This window comes from Schistocerca americana, chromosome X (genome assembly GCF_021461395.2).
Source record: "Schistocerca americana isolate TAMUIC-IGC-003095 chromosome X, iqSchAmer2.1, whole genome shotgun sequence".
Taxonomy (NCBI): Eukaryota; Metazoa; Arthropoda; class Insecta; order Orthoptera; family Acrididae; genus Schistocerca; species Schistocerca americana.
Window position 1 is genome coordinate 352,411,696 of NC_060130.1, and position 19,302 is coordinate 352,430,997.

The window sequence follows — 19,302 nt, forward strand, 5'->3', positions numbered from 1 at the left end:
AGAGTGAAAACTGAGGAAGGAGGGGCAAACGAAGGATTAACGATGGATATAAGTAGAGATGAAGTCGAACGGGCGGTTGAAAAGATGAAAAATGGGTATGGAAGTGTCTCGGTAAAAAGGGAATTGAGCTCCTTTGGGATTTAATGAAGAAGATTTGGCGACAGGAGGAGATGATATTTAAGGAGAAAGGTGATGTGCAGGACTGCAGTAACTATAGAGGTATTAAACTGGTGGCACACACAATGAAAATTTGGGAAAGAGTTATAGAAGCAAGATTACGCAAGGAGACTGTGGTGTGTGAAGAACAGTTTGGGTTCATGCCTGGAAGAGGAACGACTGATGCAATACATGCTTCAAGGCGGATAGTGAAGAGACACAGGGAGCTACAAGCCGATCTACATATGGCTTTCATTGATTCGGAGAAAGCATATGACAGAGTCCCAAGGGACGAAATATGGAGAAGCATGAGATAGCAGTGTGTGCCAGAGAAGTATGTGAGGTTAGTGAAGGAAATGTACAGAGGAGCAATGACACAGGTGAGAAGTAGCGTGGGCATGACAAAGGAGGGGGATGTGCTGGTGAAAGATGTGAAGAAGGAAGCGCCGTGGAATATGATGTTTGTGGATGATGTGGTTCTTTGTGAGCAGAGCATCGGCAGACTTGAGGAAAAGCTGGAGGATTGGAGGAAGGCACTAGAAGATAGAGGGATGAAAATTAGCAGGACAAAGTCAGAATATTTAGCACTGAAGGATGTGCAGATGAGGTCTTGCAAGATCCAGGATGTTGAGCTGAAATCAGTCTGCAACTTTAAATACCTGGCGTCGCACATACAGAGGGACAGAGAACTGGAAAGCGAGATACAACACCGAATAAATTGCAGATGGAACAACTGGAGGAAAATGAGTGGAGTGTTGCGTGACAAGGAGGTGAGCATTGGGTGAAAGGGAAAGTGTACAAGTCGGTGGTAAGGCCTGCTACGATATACGGGGCAGAGACATGGCCAATCACAGTAGCCCAGGAAAGGAAGATGGAAGTGGTGGAAATGAGGATGCTGAGGTGGATGTGTGGGGTAACAAGGAAGTACAGGATTAGAAATGAGTTTGTTAGAGGAGCTGTGAAAGTGGGACCCATCGGGAAAAAGATACAAGAGAGCCGACTAAGGTGATACGGACACTTACAGAGAAAAGGGGAAGAATATATTGGAGACAGAGTTGAAGATATAAAGATTGAAGGATCGAGAAGGAGAGGAAGATCGAAGATGAGGTGGAAGGATAAGATATCCGGGGACCTAAGGGAGAAAGGATGGAAGAAGGAAGAGGCAATGGATAGAGTACTATGGAGAAGAAGGATCCAGAAGAGCAACGCCGACCCTACGTGACGTGGGACAAGGCGACGATGAAGAAGAAGAAGAAGAAGAAGGCTGATGTGTAGACACGCTCAGTACTCATAAACTGTCCAAATAACGCATAGCACAGCCTACAGACCTGTAAACTACTACTAAATAACACTCGGTAAACACGCCAACAACTCCTAAATTACCCAAATAATTTCAGTACAGACCTGTAAACTGCTCCTAAACAATGCAGTACATCGATGTGCAGACATGAAATCAACTCGTAAACTGTCCAAATAATGCACAGCAAAGCCTACAAACCCGCAAGCAAATTAATGCAACAGTCATGCAATCAACGTACAGAGACACCTGTGAGGTAACGGGCGAATTGTGGCGCCCTGAAAATATTCTAAGTTCGGAGTTGGCGTGGCCGCATGGGCCACTCGGCGTGCACGGACCGTTTGGCAGGCCGACCACATGGTGCCAGACAATGGCCGAAGCAAGAGGGGTCGGAATTCCGTGTTGACACTGTGACGAGGACTGTGCTTTGTGTCAATGAAGGAGATTTGTATGCCGGTAGTGCCAAAGATGGCGGACTTTGTGAAACCATAATGGTAGGCATTTTGTAGTTCATATAGAAATTAATGATAGCCAGAGAAATTATGATACCATAAAAAGAAACGTGTACATTACCATTATTTGCACGACGATTCTGATGGTGTAATCAGATTTTCAATATATTTATTAGTTTAGAGTTCAGTATCTGACAATAAACTATACAAATAACATGAATTCCAAAATCTAAACGGTTCGTCCGATTTTGTCGATCGACATGTCTTTAGAAAGCTATTAGTGTAAACCTAAATTGGTATGAATTACAGGCATGTAACTTGAATAGTACATGAGTTATTGGAGATCAAAGTGGCCAATTACTATTAATCGCATCAGGCCAAAAGTACTCCACAGTTACACGAAAAAACAGTTGCAGCATGCTTATAAATATAGTTGTTCACCTATGTCTTTGTTTACATCCGATATATACTATTCATGAAGAAATTGGTTAACTATTACTGTGTATAGAAAGCACAGAGACATTAGGCAACTGGTCTACTTTTGCTTGCTATTCCTTTGATATATGTTTATTTGACTTGTTTATGTATGTTAGAGCGTGTTAATTGTCCAGCCATAGGAAAAATTAGTTAATTTCAAGTTATTTAAATTTAAATCCAGTATTTCAAAATGTTTGTGAGTATGCGTTGGCTTGGAGACATGACGGGAGCGCTATCGCCAATCACAGCGCTCATTACTAGGGGAAGTGACTACCAAAGTGAATGGAGGGAGAGTTCTGAGCACAGGAGAGTCTGGGACAGTACGGTGACGGACGGACGGTCAAGAGACAGACTTGGAGTGTGGAGCAGTTTGCTCGTGGTCGCAAAAGATACAAATACTTTGAAGTGCGGACTTGTGAACTTGTGAGATTTCTGAGGTTTCTACAGTGAAGACGCAGTATGCGTTTAGAAGATGTTGACGTTCATAACTAATTATGTGCAGTAGGAATCTATTTTTTCCCTGTCCTTCAACTTATATTTTACTTAATTGCTGGACCATCGACACCAATAAGTGTTTTGCAGAAATATATCACATTCTCAAAAGTACTTCTACTATTGCACTCATCATTTAAAGTCGTTAAGATAATACCTGCAGAATTTATTTAATTGCAATGTTTCATCTATAAAATTCGCAATTGCCGAGTGATAGGAACCTTTGACCATCCGATTCATGTGTATATGTATACTGTATACTGTATACTGTAGACTCAGCAGTATTTGGCCTGTAATGTGGCAACTATCTATCCCAGCCCCTAGACAACGAAACCAGATAAAACTTTCAATATTTCTGCACAGAGTCAGTGGGTATGTAGTTGGAGGCGCACACCATATCACATTTCATTTATTATTTTGAAAGCCCACACACCGCCCACTGACCCCTGTCCATTAGACCGCACAGGAGGCTACCGGCAGCCCCCACGAAGTGATGCGGCCATCAGCTGTCAAACCACACACAGCTCCTTCAAGCATGAGACGGCAATATCCCTTTCATACTTGACACCTGAGAAATTCCTCTCAAAATACGTGTCCACCTAGGCGCCATTGCTGACGTGACCGCATGGGAGCGAAATTGTATTTGCAGTTCGGGCCGATCGCACTGCGACCCACCGCCGTACACAAGCCACCACTTTCACGCCGATGCTACCCACAGCAAGCAGCTGGAAGTTGCTTCTATTTTCGGGTATACACTTAGAGTTCTCCGAGTGTTATACTGGCGTCACAGAACTCTAACGTGCGTTCACGTCAGTCCCATATGCAAGACACCTCTGGCCGGCATGTGAGTTTTACCATTGCTGATGTGATACATAGGGATCCGAATAGCACAGAATGCATTGTTCCTAGCGCAACATGCGAGACGTGGCTAACCGTGCTTAACGGCCCAGCGTGACTGACGCAACGCCGTGAAGTCTGAAATTGTATAGTGTCCCAGAACTAGTTAGCATTTGTTTTCTTGATGTCTCAGCTTATGTGCACGGAAATTCTTGGCCTAACAGAACCTATTTACGAAAATAGCGGAGAATAATCTCAAATGCACTCTTTCTTGCAGTCCTAACGTAGCACCTCGTCCCTCAAGTGTTACCCTTGCTGCTTTCAACATACGCAAGCATTCTCACCTCTATGTATAGACTCCTATATCCCATCATACAGGATGCCGTGTGAGTGAATGGAGCATTATGATTAGCTCTTATCGAATTTACCTTCCAAATTATCGATTCTGCCAGATTGAAAGCACCGTCTGCCTTTTCTTTCTTTCTGCAGGTGAGACTTTCAGCGGAAAAAAAAACTATTTTTCAGAGATCGCCATATTGCACCTACAATTAAACCCTGTAAAGTGCCCCAACATATCGTCAAATATGGAAAGACTCTTACTAAATTACACTGCTCTCCCACTGAGAACACGAGCTTGAACATTCGAGAATGAAACCAATCTCCAACCCAGAAACATATCACCGCATTCCGTGTCAATGTAGTAAACATACAATTCCTATCCTGCTCCATACAAAATCATCCCCTTTACATCATTTGTACATATGCCGTGAAGACAGACAGTATCGTATATACCCCTTGCAGCACTAGATACTTCACTGAAAAGCCAGCTGTCATCTACCCACGACAGGTGATGAGAGAGCCCTCAGTGGATACAAGTCACTCTCAGAATTGTTCCACAAATTTGGGCTGGCTTCCCCTCGGCACAAACGCGTTACTGTTTCTGGTCCGTAATTGCTTGCTTGCCAACTGTTCTACACCCATCTCCAGACTAAGGGGTTACAAGAACACATGTATTTTCGGATGATTTGCCATAATATTATACCATTTTCGCGGTACTTCTCGACATCAACCACACGGCTGCATCCTACCGATCACACACGCAACATAATTCCCAAGATTTAGGCGAAATTATTTCTCTACAAACCCGAAAATTTAGCAAGGTGGACCATGCTGTAGACCACTGATTAACTAGAAACTTGTCCCGTCTGTGAAGAAGAAACAAATGGAGGAAACTGATATTTCCACTCACATACAACGATATCCGTGATGTAACAAATTGCTTATCATCCCTATAATTTACAAAGTCAACTAAGGTGTTCCTCATATGTAGAGAACAGGAAAACGTGTCTTCCACCTGCTAGACGCACACACCACAATCGATCTTCTCTCAACCACATAAAGAAGTCAAATGTGAAGCAGCATTCAAATGTCCAATTTTCATGAGAGGGAAAAATGGCCCAGCACAAACACACGTCCATATTGATTCTTATCAAATTTCCCCACAATCACGAAACCTGCCCAGTACATACTAAGTATTAGTTCACTATTTGGTCATCTAGAGGACAACACGGTTAAGTCATCTACATTCCTACACTGCAACAGCTATCTCCATTCGGACAGCCTCTGTCATTAGCAGGAAATGTGAATCATTCCAACCACAGGTCATGCATACACGGAATCACACTACGAAATCGGTCACACATACAGTGTGTTACAAAAAGGTACGGCCAAACTTTCAAGAAACATTCCTCAAACACAAAGAAAGAAAATATGTTATGTGGACATGTGTCCAGAAACGCTTACTTTCCTTGTTAGAGCTCACTTTAATACTTCTCTTCAAATCACATTAATCATGGGATGGAAACACATAGCAACAGAACGTACAAGCGTGACTTCAAACACTTTGTTACAGGAAATGTTCAAAATATCCTCCGTTAGCGAGGATACATGCATCCATCCTCCGTCGCATGGAATCCCTGATGCGCTGATGCAGCCCTGGAGAATGGCGTATTGTATCACAGCCGTCCACAATACGAGCATGAAGAATCTCTACATTTGGTACCGGGGTTGCGTAGACAAGAGCTTTCAAATGCCCCCATAAATGAAAGTCAAGAGGGTTGAGCTCAGGAGAGCGTGGAGGCCATGGAATTGGTCCGCCTCTACCAATCCATCGGTCACCGAATCTGTTGTTGAGAAGCGTACGAACACTTCGACTGAAATGTGCAGGAGCTCCATCGTGCATGAACCACATGTTGTGTCGTACTTGTAAAGGCACATGTTCTAGCAGCACAGGTAGAGTATCCTGTATGAAATCATGATAACGTGCTCCATTGAGCGTAGGTGGAAGAACATGGGGCCCAATCACGACATCACCAACAATGCCTGCCCAAACGTTCACAGAATATCTGTGTTGATTACGTGATTGCACAATTGCGTGCGGATTCTCGTCAGCTCACACATGTTGATTGTGAAAATTTACTATTTGATCACGTTGGAATGAAGCCTCATCCGTAAAGAGAACATTTGCACTGAAATGAGGATTGACACATTGTTGGATGAACCATTCGCAGAAGTGTGCCCGTGGAGGCCAATCAGCTCCTGATAGTGCCTGCATACGCTGTACATGGTACGGAAACAACTGGTTCTCCCGTAGCACTCTCCATACAGTGATGTGGTCAGCGTTACCTTGTACAGCAGCAACAATCTGACGCTGACATTAGGGTTATCGTCAACTGCACGAAAAATTGCCTCGTCACTGCAGGTGTCCTCGTCGTTCTAGGTCTCTCCAGTCCCGAGTCATAGTCTGGTATGTTCCGTGCTCCCTAAGACGCTGATCAATTGCTTCGCACGTCTTCCTGTCAGGACACCTTCGTTCTGGAAATCTGTCTCGATACAAATGTACCGCGCCACGGCTATTGCCCCTTGCTAAACCATACATCAAATGGGCATCTGCCAACTCTGCATTTGTAAACATTGCACTGATTACAAAACCACGTTCGTGATGAACACTAATCTGTTGATGCTATGTACTGATGTGATTGATGCTAGAACTGTAGAGCAATGAGTCGCATGTCAACACAAGCACCGAAGTCAACATTACCTTCCTTAAATTGGGCCAACTGGCGGTGAATCGAGGAAATACAGTACATACTGACGAAACTAAAATGAGCTCTAACATGGAAACTAAGCGTTTCCGGACACATGTCCACATAACATCTTTTCTTTATTTGTGTGTGAGGAATGTTTCCTGAAAGTTTGGCCGTACCTTTTTGTAACACCCTGTATATTTGATCGCTACACTTACAATTAAATGTTATGATTGTGATTTCAGTTGAATGAAATTTGACAATGAACGAAGTACCAGAAATACATCCTGCTACCGGCTGTGGCTCTGGAAACAGAAATATCTGTACCATTCTTATGACTTGACACACTCTTCCCTCTGCTATCACAGTATTCCACAGTCATCTCCTTTGCACATATTGGAACACTAACCCATACTTTATAAGCTCATGCTCAAGGTGAACCTATCACACATCCCCTACTGCTCTAAGTATAATACTTTCTCAATAACTGTTTGCCTACGATACAAAATAACACTGAGAGAAAATCAGCGATGGGGGGACATTTCTCATAAGTTTTACTTGTGAGTGTTACCGCTGTGTCTATAAAGAGAGGCATAATTGGCCAGATGTTAAAAAACCCGAGCGCAACAACTACTGTATGTTACTGTCACAAGCAGTCTTGGTTCTACAGGTGCACACAAGAATGCATGTTAAAAGCTACACTGGCTTTATAAATCGCGGTACGACATTACCGCTGAATGAGGTGGTTTTTCCCAGACAAATACCGAAATGGTGATCGTACGAGTGTGTATTATCAGACCAGCAGTCCAGTTGCATGTAGCCCATGATGCAACCTCGAGATAAAATCGCTGAATTTTGAAAGTGATTCGGCTAAGGAACGTAGTATGTAAGCGATATTTGCGACTCCCTCACTCCTCCCCAGCCAGTTATTGCTATAGTATTTGTAACTTATTCTGTCTCGATACCATGGCAGAGATTCTGCGATATATCCACTGAGTTATAGGCGATGACTGATTGAGAACGATCACAAACAGTAGTAGATGGTGTGCTGAGTGAGGTCATAAGAAAATGTACACTAACTTTTCAGGTCTCTAGTGTTATGCTATCAGCTAGAAATGATATCTATGATTTCGAATCAGGTCTTCCCATTCAAGCACATACCTGCGTTGGATCCTATTTACAAGTATTTTAATGATTACATCTACTATTCAGTGTTATTTCTAGCACTCGCATATCTCGAAACGAGTCACCTATCTCGAACCTGTCTGTTACAGTACAATTCCAATCTGGTTTAAGTCAGCCCCTACGCATCTTGCAACTGCTCCCATTTCTACAGCTTTATGCATGTGATTGTTCCAATTTAAGTCGGAGCTATGCAGAAGTCGGAGAAAGCCATATCCACCACCTTCTGCAACCCATGTTGAAACAGAACAACCTGAGTCAGTGCAACAGGACCGTGTTTTGACAATTCAGTGGAAATGCGCGCACTGTGGTGCATCTCCAAACACTACAGTCCGAAGCAGATCCGTGTCCATTCACATATATCAGGCAACATGCTATCATCGTTATTCTGTACCATCCATCAGAGGAAAAGTATGGACTATAAAAGCTCCACTAACTTCATCCGATATAGAACTCACCTAGGCACCATTGCATGCGCGGTAATGCTAAGCCCCGGTGGGAGTCCAGCACGGAGAGGGAGTTGTTGCAATGCGTCTCAGAATACCATAGTGTGCATTCCTCCTAGGATTCCTAGCGGAACAGCCCGTTTATCACTGAATTCACCCATCAAACTGCTGCTGCACTGCTGCCCGTGTGGGGCAATCCTATTTAATATACAGGTATTGTTCCACTGCAGAGGGCAGTTTAAAGTTTCATCACCTGCACAGTAGGATGTTGATCGTATCCCACAGACTATACTGTAAAACACAAGAGACCCTCCATGTGGCCATGTCTTGTTTTTTGAAACATTATTTTTTTTCTGCTGTAGCATGTTTTGCACACTGCCATACATTTTGTTTTTCTGCCACGACTTCGATGTATGTGTCAGGTTCTGAACTGACATTAAGACGTTCTGATCCATGGACTCTTGCAGAAAACGAGATGTCGCACAGTGTAAATTATATTGTTAGTGCAGGTACCATAACACGCCACACACACTGGATGATTTCAAATAAAAGACAGTTATAATATAATGAAACTGGAAGAATTTGGTCGCGTTGTGGAGAGTTTCCAAACTACAGTCCGAAGGAGATTAATGAGCCCTGCATTTAAACTCTTCTGTCATAGTCATGGAATAGATGATGACACTACATTCCGTTTCGACTGATTCATCACATTGCAGCCATGTACGTGATCTCTGTTTCAGTGGTATCCACCCCAGAAGGTGTTGTAATTCCACCAAACCTCTTTCTCCAACTGAAACAAGCGATGTCAGTCAATCAATATGTGGTAACCAACATCGTGACAGTGGACTGATAGTATGGAAAAGACACCAGCGATGTACTCTAATAATAAGCATCACAGTAGCTAAACCACCCCTTCTCCACTTTGCGAGTATCATTGCAAAGGTGGATTGATGACTGTGCAGTATGTCCATTCATTGTTAATTCTCAAACACATACACCATCAAAGTACATCAGACAGTGCTCTACATATTTCTAACACCTAGAGCATAGTGCTTAATTTACGATCTATCTCTCAGCATATGGAGGTCACACAGCATTCTCACTGTCTTAGGGTAAAATTTGAGAGGGAAAGACCCTCCTCACACTGTCATTGACTAACTCGTCTTGCAGCAGTGTTACCGATTTAATCTCCATCCGACCAGAGGTAGATTGCTACATGGCACGTATCGTGAATAAATGGAACTTTCCAAGTCCTGACCCAACCCAGTGCACAAAACTTTTCGAGATGCACCCATGTCGAGGAGGTTAGCACTCTTTATCGATGTATAGCAGCAAGTTTCAATGTGTTTTGATGCAATTGCAGCGCAAGCGTTCTAGCATTATAGCCTGTTTTATGTGCGGAACATTGTAGCCTTAGCAGTGCGAGTGTTTATGTTCTCTCTTACAAATACCTTCAAGGTACCTGATCCTAGACTCTAGAACAATACTTTAGACTTGATCGTTTGGTGGATTTACGTAAAAATACGTCGAACTCCATCTGCATGGAGCTCCATTGCACGTAAAAGTAATTTGTTTCTTGTTCTTCTTAACCATGTGCTATTACATCATGACACTTCGAAATCTGGTACTATACATAGATTATGAGTGCTAAGCTCCTCGACATGGGTGCATCTCGAGAAACCTTATGCACTTGGCTATGTCAGGTCTCTGAAAGCTCCATTCATTCACGAGACGTGGCGTGTACCAGTCTGCTTCTGGTTGGTTGCAGATTAAAAAGGTAACGCTGCTGCAGGGCGTGTTGATCAATGACAGTATGAGGAGGGTATTACACTCTCCAATTTTACCCTAAGACAACGAGAATGTTCTGTGACTCCCCATATGCAGAGAAATAGATCGTAAATTAAGCACTATGCTCTAGGTGTTGGAGATATGTAGAGCGCTGTCTGATATACTTTGATGGTGTATGTGTTTGAGAATTAACAATGAATGGACATACTGCACAGTCATCAATCCACCTTTGCAATGATACTCGCAAAGTGGAGAAGGGGTGGTTTAGCTACTGTGATGCTTATTATTAGAGTACATCGCTGGTGTCTTTTCCATACTATCAGTCCACTGTCACGATGTTGGTTACCACATATTGATTGACTGACATCGCTTGTTTCAGTTGGAGAAAGAGGTTTGGTGGAATTACAACACCTTCTGGGGTGGATACCACTGAAACAGAGATCACGTACATGGCTGCAATGTGATGAATCAGTCGAAACGGAATGTAGTGTCATCATCTATTCCATGACTATGACAGAAGAGTTTAAATGCAGGGCTCATTAATCCCCTTCGGACTGTAGTTTGGAAACTCTCCACAACGCGACCAAACTCTTCCAGTTTCATTATGTTGTAACTGTCTTTTATTTGAAATCATCCAGTGTGTGTGGCGTGTTATGGTACCTGCAGTAACAATATAATTTACACTGTGCGACATCTCGTTTTCTGCAAGAGTCCATGGATCAGAACGTCTTAATGTCAGTTCAGAACCTGACACATACATCGAAGTCGTGGCAGAAAAACAAAATGTATGGCAGTGTGCAAAACATGCTACAGCAGAAAAAAAAATAATGTTTCAAAAAACAAGACATGGCCACATGGAGGGTCTCTTGTGTTTTACAGTATAGTCTGTGGGATACGATCAACATCCTACTGTGCAGGTGATGAAACTTTAAACTGCCCTCTGCAGTGGAACAATACCTGTATATTAAATAGGATTGCCCCACACGGGCAGCAGTGCAGCAGCAGTTTGATGGGTGAATTCAGTGATAAACGGGCTGTTCCGCTAGGAATCCTAGGAGGAATGCACAATATGGTATTCTGGGACACATTGCGACAAATCCCTCTCCGTGCTGGACCCCCGCCGAGGCTTAGCATTACCGCGCATGCAATGGTGCCTAGGTGAGTTCTATATCGGATGAAGTTAGTGGAGCTTTTAAAGTCCATAATTTTCCTCTGATGGATGGTACAGAATAACGATGATAGCATGTTGCCTGATATATGTGAATGGACACGGATCTGCTTCGGACTGTAGTGTTTGGAGATGCACCACAGTGCGCGCATTTCCACTGAATTGTCAAAACACTTTCCTGTTGCACTGACTCAGGTTGTTCTGTTTCAACATGGGTTGCAGAAGGTGGTGGATATGGCTTTCTCCGACTTCTGCATAGCTCCGACTTAAATTGGAACAATCACATGCATAAAGCTGTAGAAATGGGAGCAGTTGCAAGATGCGTAGGGGCTGACTTAAACCAGATTGGAATTTTACTGTAGCAGACAGGTTCGAAAAAGGTGACTCGTTTCGAGATATGCGAGTGCTAGAAATAACACTGAATAGTAGATGTAATCATTAAAAGACTTGTAAATAGGATCCAACGCAGGTATGAGCTTGAATGGGAAGACCTGATTCGAAATCATAGATATCATTTCTAGCTGATAGCATAACACTAGAGACCTGAAAAGTTAGTGTACATTTTCTTATGACCTCACTCAGCACACCATCTACTACTGTTTGTGATCGTTCTCAATCAGTCATCGCCTATAACTCAGTGGATATATCGCAGAATCTCTGCCATGGTATCGAGACAGAATAAGTTACAAATACTATAGCAATAACTGGCTGGGGAGGAGTGAGGGAGTCGCAAATATCGCTTACATACTACGTTCCTTAGCCGAATCACTTTCAAAATTCAGTGATTTTATCTCGAGGTTGCATCATGGGCTACGTGTAACTGGACTGCTGGTCTGATAATACACACTCGTACGATCACCATTTCGGTATTTGTCTGGGAAAAACCACCTCATTCAGCGGTAATGTCGTACCGCGATTTATAAAGCCAGTGTAGCTTTTAACATGCATTCTTGTGTGCACCTGTAGAACCAAGACTGCTTGTGACAGTAACATACAGTAGTTGTTGCGATCGGGTTTTTTAACATCTGGCCAATTATGCCTCTCTTTGTAGACACAGTGGTAGCACTCGCAAGTAAAACTTATGAGAAATGTCCACCCACCGCTGATTTTCTCTCAGTGTTATTTTGTATCATAGGCAAACAGTTATTGAGAAAGTATTATACTTAGAGCAGTAGGGGATGTGTGATAGGTTCACCTTGAGCATGAGCTTATAATGTATGGGTTAGTGTTCCAATATGTGCAAAGGAGATGACTGTGGAATACTGTGATAGCAGAGGGAAGAGTGTGTCAAGTCATAAGAATGGTACAGATATTTCTGTTTCCAGAGCCACAGCCGGTAGCAGGATGTATTTCTGGTACTTCGTTCATTGTCAAATTTCATTCAACTGAAACCACAATCATAACATTTAATTGTAAGTGTAGCGATCAAATATACAGGGTGTTGCAAAAAGGTACGGCCAAACTTTCAGGAAACATTCCTCACACACAAATAAAGAAAAGATGTTATGTGGACATGTGTCCGGAAACGCTTAGTTTCCATGTTAGAGCTCATTTTAGTTTCGTCAGTATGTACTGTATTTCCTCGATTCACCGCCAGTTGGCCCAATTTAAGGAAGGTAATGTTGACTTCGGTGCTTGTGTTGACATGCGACTCATTGCTCTACAGTTCTAGCATCAAGCACATCAGTACATAGCATCAACAGATTAGTGTTCATCACGAACGTGGTTTTGCAACCAGTGCAATGTTTACAAATGCAGAGTTGGCAGATGCCCATTTGATGTATGGATTAGCAAGGGGCAATAGCCGTGGCGCGGTACATTTGTATCGAGACAGATTTCCAGAACGAAGGTGTCCTGACAGGAAGACGTTCGAAGCAATTGATCAGCGTCTTAGGGAGCACGGAACATACCAGACTATGACTCGGGACTGGAGAGACCTAGAACGACGAGGACACCTGCAGTGGACGAGGCAATTCTTCGTGCAGTTGACGATAACCCTAATGTCAGCGTCAGAAAGTTGCTGCTGTACAAGGTAATGCTGACCACATCACTGTATGGAGAGTGCTACGGGAGAACCAGTTGTTTCCGTACCATGTACAGCGTGTGCAGACACTATCAGGAGCTGATTGGCCCCCACGGGTACACTTCTGCGAATGGTTCATCCAACAATGTGTCAATCCTCATTTCAGTGCAAATGTTCTCTTTACGGATGAGGCTTCATTCCAACGTGATCAAATAGTAAATTTTCACAATCAACATGTGTGAGCTGACGAGAATCCGCACGCAATTGTGCAATCACGTAATCAACACAGATATTCTGTGAACGTTTGGGCAGGCATTGTTGGTGATGTCGTGATTGGGCCCCATGTTCTTCCACCTACGCTCAATGGAGCACGTTATCATGATTTCATACAGGATACTCTACCTGTGCTGCTAGAACATGTGCCTTTACAAGTACGACACAACATGTGGTTCATGCACGATGGAGCTCCTGCACATTTCAGTCGAAGTGTTCGTACGCTTCTCAACAACAGATTCGGTGACCGATGGATTGGTAGAGGCGGACCAATTCCATGACCTCCACGCTCTCCTGAGCTCAACCCTCTTGGCTTTCATTTATGGGGGCATTTGAAAGCTCTTGTCTACGCAACCCCGGTACCAAATGTAGAGATTCTTCATGCTCGTATTGTGGACGGCTGTGATACAATACGCCATTCTCCAGGGCTGCATCAGCGCATCAGGGATTCCATGCGACGGAGGATGGATGCATGTATCCTCGCTAACGGAGGACATTTTGAACATGTCCTGTAACAAAGTGTTTGAAGTCACGCTTGTACGTTCTGTTGCTATGTGTTTCCATTCCATGATTAATGTGATTTGAAGAGAAGTATTAAAATGAGCTCTAACATGGAAAGTAAGCGTTTCTGGACACATGTCCACATAACATATTTTCTTTCTTTGTGTGTGAGGAATGTTTCCTGAAAGTTCGGCCGTACCTTTTTGTAACACACTGTATATGTGACCGATTTCGTAGTGTGATTCCGTGTATGCATGACCTGTGGTGGGAATGATTCACATTTCCTGCTAATGACAGAGGCTGTCCGAAGGGAGATAGCTGTTGCAGTGTATTAATGTAGATGACTTAACCGTGTTGTCCTCTAGATGACCAAATAGTGAACTATTACTTAGTATGTGCTGGGCAGGTTTCGTGATTGTGGGGAAATTTGATAAGAATCAATATGGACGTGTGTTTGTGCTGGGCCATTTTTCCCTCTCATGAAAATTGGACATTTGAATGCTGCTTCACATTTGACTTCTTTATGTGGTTGAGAGAAGATCGATTGTGGTGTGTGCGTCTAGCAGGTGGAAGACACGTTTTCCTGTTCTCTACATATGAGAAACACCTTAGTTGACTCTGTAAATTATAGGGATGATAAGCAATTTGTTACATCATGGATATCGTTAAATGTGAGTGGAAATATCAGTTTCCTCCATTTGTTTGTTCTTCACAGACGGGACAAGTTTCTAGTTAATCAGTGGTCTACAGCATGGTCCACCTTGCTAAATTTTCGGGTTTGTAGAGAAATAATTTCGCCTAAATCTTGGGAATTATGTTGCGTGTGTGATTGGTAGGATGCAGCCGTGTGGTTGATGTCGAGAAGTACCGCGAAAATGGTATAATATTATGGCAAATCATCCGAAAATACATGTGTTCTTGTAACCCCTTAGTCTGGAGATGGGTGTAGAACAGTTGGCAAGCAAGCAATTACGGACCAGAAACAGTAACGCGTTTGTGCCGAGGGGAAGCCAGCCCAAATTTGTGGAACAATTCTGAGAGTGACTTGTATCCACTGAGGGCTCTCTCATCACCTGTCGTGGGTAGATGACAGCTGGCTTTTCAGTGAAGTATCTAGTGCTGCAAGGGGTATATACGATACTGTCTGTCTTCACGGCATATGTACAAATGATGTAAAGGGGATGATTTTGTATGGAGCAGGATAGGAATTGTATGTTTACTACATTGACACGGAATGCGGTGATATGTTTCTGGGTTGGAGATTGGTTTCATTCTCGAATGTTCAAGCTCGTGTTCTCAGTGGGAGAGCAGTGTAATTTAGTAAGAGTCTTTCCATATTTGACGATATGTTGGGGCACTTTACAGGGTTTAATTGTAGGTGCAATATGGCGATCTCTGAAAAATAGTTTTTTTTTCCGCTGAAAGTCTCACCTGCAGAAAGAAAGAAAAGGCAGACGGTGCTTTCAATCTGGCAGAATCGATAATTTGGAAGGTAAATTCGATAAGAGCTAATCATAATGCTCCATTCACTCACACGGCATCCTGTATGATGGGATATAGGAGTCTATACATAGAGGTGAGAATGTTTGCGTATGTTGAAAGCAGCAAGGGTAACACTTGAGGGACGAGGTGCTACGTTAGGACCGCAAGAAAGAGTGCATTTGAGATTATTCTCCGCTATTTTCGTTAATAGGTTCTGTTAGGCCAAGAATTTCCGTGCACATAAGCTGAGACATCAAGAAAACAAATGCTAACTAGTTCTGGGACACTACACAGTTTCAGACTTCACGGCATTGCGTCAGTCATGTTGGGCAGTTAAGCACGATTAGACACATCTCACATGTCGCGCTAGGAATAATGCACCTTTTGCTATTCGGATCCCTATGTATCGCATCAGCAGTGGTAAAACACACATGCTGCCCAGAGGTGTGTCGCATATGGGACTGGCACGAGCGCACATTAAAGTTGTGTGACGTCAGTATAACGCTTGGAGAACTCTTAAGTGTATACCCAAAAATAGAAGCAACTTTCACCTGCTTGCTGCAGTTAGCATTGGCGTGAGAGTGGTGGCTCGTGCTGGCTTGCGTTCGGCGGTGGCTCGCCACGGCAGTGGCGGCGCACTTTGCAAATAGGTCTTTGCTTCTGTCTGGTCGCGTCAGCAATGGTGCCTAGTTGCACAAGTATTTCAAGAGGAATTTCTATGGTGCTAAGTATGAAAGGGATGTCGCTGCCTCATGCTTGCAGGACCTGTGCATGGTCTGATAGCAGACGGCCGTGTCACTTCACGGGGGCTGTCAGTAGCCTTCTGTGCGGTCCAATGGACAGGGGGGCGGCGGGCAGTGTCTGCATACTTTGATTGCGTGACTGTTGCATTATTTTTCTAGGAGGTCTGTAGGCTGTCTTATGCATTAAAAAATGGCTCTGAGCACTATGGGACTCAACTGCTGAGGTCATTAGTCCCCTAGAACTTAGAACTAGTTAAACCTAACTAACCTAAGGACATCACAAACATCCATGCCCGAGGCAGGATTCGAACCTGCGACCGTAGAGGTCTTGCGGTTCCAGACTGCAGCGCCTTTAACCGCACGGCCACTTCGGCCGGCTCTTATGCATTATTTGTACAGTTTACAAGTTGATTTCGTGTCTGCACTTAATGTACTGCACTATTTAGGAGCACTTTGAAGGTCTGTACTGAAATTATTTGGGTAATTTAGTAGTTGTTTACGTGTCAGCAGAGCGTTATTTACGAGTAGTTTACAGGTCTGCAGGCAGTGCTATGCGTTATTTGGACAGTTTATGAGTACTGAGCATGTCTACGTATCAGTGTGCTGCATTATTTAGGAGCAGTTTGCAGGCCTGAGTGCTGTGTACTGAAATCATTTCGGTGTAGTAGTTTGCATGTGTGTAGGCTGTGGAATGCGTTATTTCGACAGTTTACAATTAGCAAGTGCATCTGCAGAGCATTATACATGGGTTATTTAGGAGTAGTTCACATGTTTGTAGGCTGTATAACATGACCCCAAGCATGTCAGAGCGTTTGTTTTGCATCAGTGTAATAAATATACTATCTCTCAAAATCCATCCCTAAATAAATTGTTCCAAAATAAATTAAATACAGTCTTTCCTTACTCTCTTCAGCAGCTCAGCGCAGGATGAGTCATTTTCCCCTCCAGACAGTCATCTTGGTATATGTCACGGATGAGAGCACTCTCTGTTGGCAGTAGTGTGTACTAGGTCAGTTGGTCTCAAGATCTGATGGTGGATACTCTCCCCACAAAATAAAGACTTATGACCAGCATAGGCAGAGTCCTTTTCCCACTACCCCCCCCCCCCCCCCATCATCATCCTGGGTTACATCAGAGAATGGACGACAGTGCTCTCTGGTGGTGTTACTGTGTACTAGGCCACTCGCACCTCATGGTGAACACACTGGTTCCCGCCATCTTGTATAATGGTACCTACTTCATCAGCTGACATCATGGCAGCCGTCTTGGATTATGTCACGGATGAGAGCACCCTGTGGTGGTGGTACTGTGTACTAGGTCAGTTGGATTGTGGAACCCTTGGCGACCACACTGGATGGTGGTAGTGCCTCTAATTGTTTAAATAAAACAGTGCATGCAAAATAATAAAGATTTATGTCCAGCACAGGTCGAGTCCTCTCCCCACCAATCCCTAGGAAGAGGTAGTGGTCTGATGACTTGGGTTAGTGGAAGTAGCCCAACTGTCCTTTCTTTCCCACCATTTTCTTAGGTTAGTAGCAGCTGCATTATCCTGATGGAATTTGAAGTTCCCAGCATTTTCTGGAGTAGAAGGTTAGATTAGTGGAGGTAGCCCAATTGACCGATCTTCCCACCAAAATCCGCCATCTTGAATGACATCACCTCCACCATCTTGGATAACGGTACTTTGGTGTGGTACCCCCTTGCCCCAATACTCGCAGAGCTGGTCAGAGGCGCGTGCTGTCTAGAGGTCAAGCAAGCAGGGAGAGCCCGGTGAGCTACCTGTGACGGGGCAGCCAGCCCCAGCTAACCACAAAACGAACCACTGTGTTTTTATGTCAGCTGCGTGTGATAGGAAGGGGCAGGGCTTTGCTCATGTGAGCAGCTGTTGGTTGAGGCAGCATCGTATTACATGTAGGTGCTCTGGGACATGTTGATGCTGTGCCATCCATCATTTCAGAATATTCATCACAGTACAAGTAGTATGTTGTTGTTAGAAAATTAAGGTACAAAAACGTTCTTTCGTCATGTTCTAATGACAACATACGTCTTTTACCGCGACAAATATTATGAAATGACGGATGGCACAGCGATGGGCTCCCCACTGTCTCCTGCAGTGCAGTATTGCATCTGTCTTGCTTAAGGTACGTCGATGAGACCTTCCACAGATAGCCTCACGGTGAAAATACACTGCAGCAGTTGGAGGATCACATGAACGGTGTTCATCCCAACATCGCATTTGCCACCGAGATGGAGAAGGATGACAAGCTACCATTCTTGGGTGTTTTAGTTGAGCGAAAGGCAGGAGGCCAGCTTGGTCATTCAGTGTACAGGAAACCAATGCACACTAATCGATATCCGAATGCTGATAGTTTTCACCACCCTGTACACAAGAAAGCGTCCTGCACATGTTAACAGGCACAGTAAAAGCCAAGTTTGGACGTGTACTGCAGACACATGGATTGAGACTACTGTTCCAGTTAGCCCCCACGATATAAGATACACAGCACCCTGTTGAAGACGACATAGTTCTTCATGTGCCTACTGTGTATGGTGTCCCTTGCGAGTGCGGCAGCATCTATATCAGTCAGACAATTCGCACAGCTGCAGAGTGTAGAACCGGCTCAAGAGATGTAATAAACAAAGGGAGCTGGACACGTCAGCCATACCAGAGAACTGCCTGGAAAACGGACCCAAAATACAGTTTGAGAACACAAAAATCTTGGTTCATGTGTCAACATACTGGGATCTCGTTATAAAAGAGGGGGCTGAAATAAGAATAAACAGCAAAATTTTAACAGAGACCAGGCGTACACAGGGCTTTGGATGTCGAACGGAAGCAACGAAGGATGCTTAACGCTTGTTGGGAGGCGAGAGCGGCAGTTTCAAATGTGTTGCCAGC

General features: G+C 43.8%; 1 protein-coding gene across 1 annotated transcript; it reads left to right on the forward strand.

Annotated features, from left to right (window-relative positions):
* Positions 1 to 527: 527 nt before the first annotated feature.
* Positions 528 to 941, forward strand: LOC124556019. The gene has a single exon (XM_047130057.1). The coding sequence runs from the start codon at positions 528 to 530 to the stop codon at positions 939 to 941; it is 414 nt and encodes a 137-aa protein (XP_046986013.1).
* The last annotated feature ends 18,361 nt before the right edge of the window (positions 942 to 19,302 follow it).